Source organism: Branchiostoma belcheri, unplaced genomic scaffold (assembly GCF_001625305.1).
Source record: "Branchiostoma belcheri isolate BF01 breed outbred unplaced genomic scaffold, Haploidv18h27 scaffold73, whole genome shotgun sequence".
Lineage (NCBI taxonomy): Eukaryota > Metazoa > Chordata > Leptocardii > Amphioxiformes > Branchiostomatidae > Branchiostoma > Branchiostoma belcheri.
The window spans coordinates 304,827-312,255 of record NW_017804387.1 but is presented as its reverse complement, the minus strand read 5'-3'; the positions used below and the strand labels follow the sequence as shown (position 1 = coordinate 312,255).

Here is a 7,429-nt window from a genome sequence, read left to right as displayed (position 1 = left end):
GGCATGGGTGCTTGGAACGACATCAATCGTCCATAGCATGTTTAGATAAGAATACGGACAATTGGAAATAAAGTTAAACTTCAATAAATGGACATATTTCCTGTGACTATCGTCGATATGGTCACCAAGTCTCGGTAAAAGAAGAAGTCAAGTCAAGCACACAGTAACAGTTACAGGCAATGACGCCCGGCGCTGATCATGCATTTCTGTGTGCGATATAAGCGCTAGAATGCTATTTTCCAGAACCACACATCGATATTCTAGTGGAGAAATGCATTGTTTCAAGATTCTATGGAGAAGATACATGCTTCTATGCGTATTTTTTTTTAGCATTTTCGACGTGATTTTGTCGTCACTTAACCCGGAGGTGGGACAGTGGCGTGGTGCTGTTCGGGGCGGTAAATATGATCGTCTGTCAGGCTTGTTTCGTGATTATTGTCGGGGGAAACCTTAATATTATAATGTTCGCACCCCGACTTTGGCCTGGGGCGTCTACTTGAGAGTTGAAATGTAAAAGGAAGTGGGAGCAGTAATGGATTTAGTTTTTTTTTATGTTTTATGCTTGTGACGCGCCCTCATTGTATTAACCGTTGCCTAATTACAATGTCTGCACAGTAGGTCTGGCGTTGACCCTTGGGATTGTATTTGTTGAAATATATAAATCTTTACGGAGGATTGTCACCTATGGCTTCTTGTTCAAGATTTGAAATGAAATTTGAAAGAAACAGACGCAGGCCTCTCTTTGCGTGGTGATCTTCTATTGGTTGAACGTTATGTTCGATTACGAGTGGCACTACGTCTGGACCAATCATTGTTGGCCGCTTGTAGCGCCAAGAAAGCGGTTAACCTGGTGCTCACGACATGTAACACATGGTAACACACGCGGCGACCAAAGATGTCCCAAAATGCCCTCAGGAAAAAAGAAGGGCCGCACTGTCACTAGTGAAGAAATATGAAACAAATCGAAATCTGTCATGTTGGCTAGCAGATAAATTTCAGATAGCTTGCGCATCGTTATTTGTCTCTTTATTCCAAATCCATCATTTCGACAATTTCTCGTAAGATGTATGAAAAATTACATCAAGCCACAGAGTGGTGTAGCTAAAAAGGGGAATTTTGATGACTGTAAAATATTCATATTTGAAATGATCCCCGGTCATGTTTCCACGATCAGCTGTTACCAGGATTAAGTAGACCCGGTGAGACGTCAGCTGGGCGAGACCAACCACATCGGGGATGCGCGCAATTGGCTTATTTGCTCTGTCTTTGTTTTAGGTAATTGGGCAGACAACATCGCGAATCATTGAACTATCCGTATGCAAAATTTGTCTGTTAAGATTTTGCACAAATAATGATGAGAAATATTAACTGTACTGTGTTATTTTATTTGACAAGGGTGCCATCGAAGAATATACAATAAAAATCTTAACTTTCTATCTTCTATTTTTTCCATGGTTCATGCGGTATACTGATTTGCAAGTTCTCAATCTTGGATAAAATTTTTTGTTCGCTTTTTAAAAGTTTCAAATCAATAAAAGCCAGGTCGTTAAACTGCATTCGGATGCGGCAAACTGTTTTCTCACCGCGGACTAACTCCCCTGACATGTTATCTCTCTATTTGGCCGATTTCCACTCTTTCCAACCGCCTCCCCAAGCCTGGTAGAGGGTAGTGACGAGTGGGATTCCTGCCCTGACCAAACGACTAAATAAACTCTAGATCATGAACTTTTATTACTCGTACGTTTTAGTAGCAGTAATTCCACACTGTGTTTTTATCCACTTTCCACACAGCTTTATTGTATGTCGATTTTAAATATTCGCTTTTAAATTCAACTATATTTTTAGATTTTATGAATGTACAAAGTTCGTTCGCAACATGATGTTTGAATAAGCCTCGCAATTCAGCCATCATAGCTGCCAGGAGGCTTGTGTGTACTTTGTCTCTTTGTTCTTGTAATAACAAACCATTCTACTACTACTACTACTACTACTACTACTACTACTACTACTAGTTCTAATGAGTGATACAGGAAAGGGACAATTGCAAGCAATTGCCAACTTTGCAGGGAGAAATCGTACAGTTGAAACATAGATATGAATTGCGCCAAAGTGACGAAATCTTACAGATTTGTACCTGCAAGATTTGTACATGACTACATGTATACTGCTGAAACTTTAAAAATCACCCAATCAATTTCAGGGTAGCAAAACTGGATTTTAAGAGGCAATTTATTTTCTGGTTATATTCTTTTCATGTAGTAAGTTGTATCAACCCTATCCCATACCATACTGATATCTGTGAGGCAAAAATGTGATGTCGCTGACGGAAAACGGTTGCTTGATTCCTGTTGTAGGCTGGTTCTAGCTATTTATTGGTGGTACCAAAAAATAAAGGGACTCCTCACGTAGCTTGTTTTGGGGCTATTGCCAACGCTTCATGATAAGTAGATCTATGAAATGATGACAAAAATGTGCTATGAAAAGCCAGTCAATACTAGACAGATTTCCTCATCCAGAATTTTTTTTTGCCATGCCGCCCTGAAATTACACTGGATACTAATTTCTGTCACCTCGGGTAATGCAGCATCGTCGCACGTCGCACATTGTGATTGGGTATTTTTTTACAGCTGTCTGTATGTCTTTTGTCACTTAATATTTATGGAAAACGACAGGAAACATATGAAATCCCACGTGTACGGTTCCATATGTTTCCACGTCGTGTTCCGCATAACTGCCCTCCTGACCACGTCCATTCTTGACACGTACTGGATAAGATACCCAGTGACAGCTTGCTGTACTCTGGTTGGTGGGAGTGTCAGGACTACCGCTCATTAAGACAGCTGATCCCGGTACACGTCGTCACTTCTACATAACCACATCTGAACCGACAACCACCGGTCCCAACTGGATTCAACATCTTCCTGCTGTATCCACTAGATACTTGGTGAGTACTTTCTTTACATATCGCTCTCAATGTGTATTTTTTACTGTTTCGCAAACAAGTGCCAGGTCATCTAAAAATGAAACAACCCGATTAAGCATTGGCTCTTCGTAATTGTTTGTCAAATGTTCCAAAATTATTCTACATGTATCCACCTTGCCTATAGTTAGCATCTTCTTGATTTTCCCTGCAATGCCGGACACTGTACAAAGAACGCGCACACATGAATATGTACATGTACAAAGTACCTCATAACAAGACGGTTGTGACTGAATATAGTAACGCGTAACGCCTACCACCGGAGTTGCATACGCCAACATATGTGTTCAGTAGTTTAAAGAAATATTTTTTTTTACCTTAAACACATGTAGAGAGAGTGTGTTGTAGCGTTTGCACAGCAATTATAACGATAGTCAACACCCAGGGACTAAAACACAATTGTGAACTAAAGCGGGATTTAAATACTAGACGTATTAGTAGTACGTTGTACCCCCCCCCCCATGGCTGTATTCGTGGCGAGCCACGTGTTCAGTGGAGTGAAAAAAATCGATAACTTTTTCTGATCTTTTTGTGCTCACACGTGATATGTAGTGTCCACGTGTGCAACTACTACAAATCAACAATCTAACATCATAATTCACTACTCCGTATTATAGTTTTCAGGACGTCCCTCTTCAGGTTCGAATTTAGTGTTTTTAAGTTTTTAACTTGACAAAACTATCTCCTTTACTAATCGGATATGCTTTTCCCCAAATACACTACAGAATCTAAAATGGCAAAGCTGTTCGAACTGACGATAGCAGTGGTCCTAGGATTATGCCTTGTGACACACACCATCGCCGCTTCTGACGATAAAGGCAAGAAGGACGACAAAGACAAGAAGGATAAGGTATGGAACACTTTTAGCATCAGGAACAACCGTTGTGATTATTTCAACCAGGATGTGACAAATGCATGAATGTTTCTGCTCCAGGAATTTGGTACTACACTTAGTAACAGCTAGCCTCTACCAGGCTTCGGGATGCGGCTGGAAAGAGTAGAAATCGGCCAAATAGAGAGATAACATGCCAGGGGTGCGGCAAAATGTTCTCTCCCAGCAGACAAACTCCCCTGGCATGCTATCTCTCTATTTGGCCGATTTCTACCCTTTTCAGCCGCCTCCCGAAGCCTGGTAGAGGCTAAGTAACAGCTGCCACAGAACAGGCTCTATGTATTCTGTATATACAGGTACCCGGTGTATATGGTATTTTGAAATAAATATTCGTACTATCGCGTTTAATTGCAATACACCTTTACTATATTTATATATATAATAGGATAGCGAGGAGGAGGAAGAGCCAAAGCTTCTGGTCACCAAGAAAGCTTGGTTCGACGTGGAGATCGACGATGAACCTATCGGACGATTCGTCGTCGGGCTATTCGGAGAGGTGGCGCCCATCACAGTAGCGAACTTCGCAGCTCTGGCAAGGGGAAACTACAGAATGGACGTAAGTCTATACATTACTGAGCACTTATATTATAAAATGAATGGATTAAATACACCCAATGCAATATCAAAGTCATTTTCCGGCCAGTGTTTTAATGTAATATTTTGAATCAATCCCATTATAATTAGGTAGCATACTGACATCTGTGAGGCAAAAATTCGATGCCGCTGATGGAAAAATGTACCTTGTCCCTTGTTTGATGGCGTAGGCTGGTTTCTGGCTATTTATGGGTGGTACCCCCAAAAAACAACTCACGTATCTTTCTTTTGGGATAAATCAAACACTTCGGGTAGAAAATTGTGACGACATTGTACTAAGAAATGGCATTTAACTAGCCACGGTCTCTCCGCGGCAAAACTCCCTCAGCCGCAAAATCGTCCCTCCGCGGAATACTAGGAACTCTCGTCGCTCACCGCATTTCACAATGTTAGCGTCCTACCCAGAGTTACGTTGTATGTCGGCGGCGTTATTTTTTTCGGGGAGCGACGCGATTTATGCCGCGCGCGGTGAGAGTTTTGCCACAGAGTTTTTCGCCTACGCCTACGCCGCCCCCACAAGTCTGCGAAGGAATTAAAAATTTAATGTCAATATCAGATGAATTTCCTCATCCAAAATATTGTTTCAGCGCCCAGAAATTTCATTGGGTGCCTTTAAGATGTCTTGGATACTAGACATTTTCCCTGCCATCAGTTGTGGGGTCCATCATCTGATTCCTTTGGTTCATTTTTTTTACCCAGCCCAAATTTGGCTACAAGAACACCTACATCCACCGCGTCGTACAAGATCACGTGATCCAGGGCGGGGACATCACTGTTGGTGACGGTACCGGAGGTAGGTTCAAACTAATCTAACAACGTGGGGTCAAAAAAAAGTAAATTTAGCCAAATTGGGATAATACATTGGCCAGCCCGAGTTTGGCCACCGCAGACGTTACGTACAAACGTTGGCTTGCGTTTGTTTTATGTTTAATTCAGCAAAACTTACTATTTCCTCTGTTACAGCTGTCAAACTATTATTTAGAATATTCAACTCGTTTTATGGTAAACCTTTGTTCGGCTACCGAAATTATCAATACATTGAATGTTGAGGCATCCAATAATGCAATTTCAGGGCGGCAAAACTGGATTTTTCAAGTCAAATTTTAGGTCATTTTTTCATGCAGTAAGATGAATAAATCCTGTCCCATGGCAAAAGTTTGATGTCGCTGACGAAAAAACGGTTGCTAATTGTTTTGTATTGTTGGCTGGTTCTATCTACTCTTAGAAAAGACTCCTCACATAGCTTGTTTTGGGGCTATTTCAAAGTATGAAATGATGACAAAAATGCGTTAGAACATAGATGCACAATGATACCTTCAAATCATAATCTCCTACGATTTGTTTGTGTGAAGGAAAGAGCATCTACGGCGCGGACTTCGCAGACGAGACCTTCGACCTGAGTCATGACGACAAGGGGTGGGTGAGCATGGCGAACGCCGGGCCGGACAGCAACAACTCGCAGTTCTTCGTCACCCTGCAGCCCGCCCGCTTCCTGGACAAGAGGCACGTCGCCTTCGGAAAGGTTATAGAGGGCATGGTGAGTTGCATGGATTCTCATACCGTGTATAGTGTGGTGACACTGTTTTTTTTATTACCCGAAGGCTTGGCAGTGTGTCTAGATTTGTGTGCAGATAATTATAACTAATCTCTAATCAGATGTCTGGCGGCAAAAGCTAATCTCTAAGCAGATTCGGTGGGGCAAAGAGACTTTATGTTGGCAATCCTCCAAGATTTTTCTTTAAAAGGTGGACTGTTTTGTACCACAAATGGGACTGGAATCCTATTTGTCTCTGAGTTTTCCTTTGAAATCCGCAGAAAATGCCATTTCAGAAGTTTCAATTTTGCGCATTCGAATTCGTCACTTGCTGACGCTGGTACTTAACGTTATGAGAAGAATGACTTATAAAATCAATAGCATGTTTTTCGCATCGTTGCTTTTCTGTGTCGGTCGTTAGGAAACGAATTGACGTATTCAATTCTGTATTTCCATTTGTTAATTCCGCCTCTCTTTTCACAGGACGTTGTGGAGAAGATTGGGGAGGTCGATGTGGACGATTTCGGGCGTCCCAAGAAGCCCGTGCTGATCAAGGACTGCGGCGTGCAGCACACTCACCCGTACGAGCTGAAACCCAAGTCCAACACGGAGGGCAACAAGAAGTCAGACAAGTCGGACAAATAAGACACAATTGACTAGCACACGAGTTAGCCATACCCATAATATGAGCATGCTTTAATTTGAAGTATTTGTAGTATTTCAATAACAAATCGAAAATTCAGATTAGAACTTTTTCAATGCTAACATGTCGTTTGTTTTTAAAACCATGCGAATACTCTCCATATACTTTTCAAGTAGGTAGCTACTACGATGCGAATGCTTGAAAAATTATTTGATACTTGCTCCATCGGCATTGTAGATACATCCATGTGTAAAAGCATAGGCCATGGTTTACTATCCATAATTCACTTATGCTAACGAATGAGTTGTTCTGCTGGGAATCATTTTTCAACAGTTAAGGTTATTAACGTAGAGAAGGAGAAAAGTGTTTTGTAGTACAAAGTTACAAACCTTATGTCGGTGATGAAAAATGGTGTAACGTTACTTAAACCAATTTCAGTATAAAACCTAATGAATCATCCTTTTCAATAAAACGCTTGCTCCACTCAAACAATTGGTTTGTGACTTTCTAGCTGATGATAGTATACCAGCCTGGTCTAACGGTGATGTGAAATACACTGTTCACGGTGTAGTATTACATTTTTGCCATGCCCACCCGAGAAAACGATTTGCCAAAACTTGAGAAAATTTCGTGTCCTAATCAAAACTTCAACAACATCAATATTCCTACCCTCCAAGCAGAGGTTTGGGTTTGGGGTTATTTTTGGCGTGTTTTTAGGCTTTTTTATCGGGGTTTCTCTTTTGCACTGGAATTTTTTTTCATCCAACCCAACGTGAAAAAGAAATC

The 7,429-nt window shown here is 41.3% G+C and overlaps 1 protein-coding gene across 1 annotated transcript; it reads left to right on the top strand.

Annotated features, from left to right (window-relative positions):
- The first annotated feature begins 2,830 nt into the window (after positions 1–2,830).
- Positions 2,831–7,124, top strand: LOC109485174 (peptidyl-prolyl cis-trans isomerase B-like). Its single transcript, XM_019788628.1, has 6 exons — positions 2,831–2,944; positions 3,706–3,830; positions 4,258–4,428; positions 5,166–5,259; positions 5,819–6,003; positions 6,484–7,124. Exons 2-6 carry the CDS (start codon positions 3,714–3,716, stop codon positions 6,643–6,645), a joined length of 729 nt encoding a protein of 242 aa, XP_019644187.1. The 5' UTR covers positions 2,831–2,944; positions 3,706–3,713; the 3' UTR covers positions 6,646–7,124.
- Positions 7,125–7,429: the final 305 nt, after the last annotated feature.

Coding starts and splice junctions, on each gene's coding strand:
- LOC109485174 (XM_019788628.1), top strand. CDS start 3,714: ATGGCAAAGCTGTTCGAACTGACGATAGCAGTGGTCCTAGGATTATGC. Junction 5,260..5,818: donor TGTTGGTGACGGTACCGGAG/GTAGGTTCAAAC, acceptor GTTTGTGTGAAG/GAAAGAGCATCTACGGCGCG. Junction 6,004..6,483: donor GAAAGGTTATAGAGGGCATG/GTGAGTTGCATG, acceptor CTCTTTTCACAG/GACGTTGTGGAGAAGATTGG.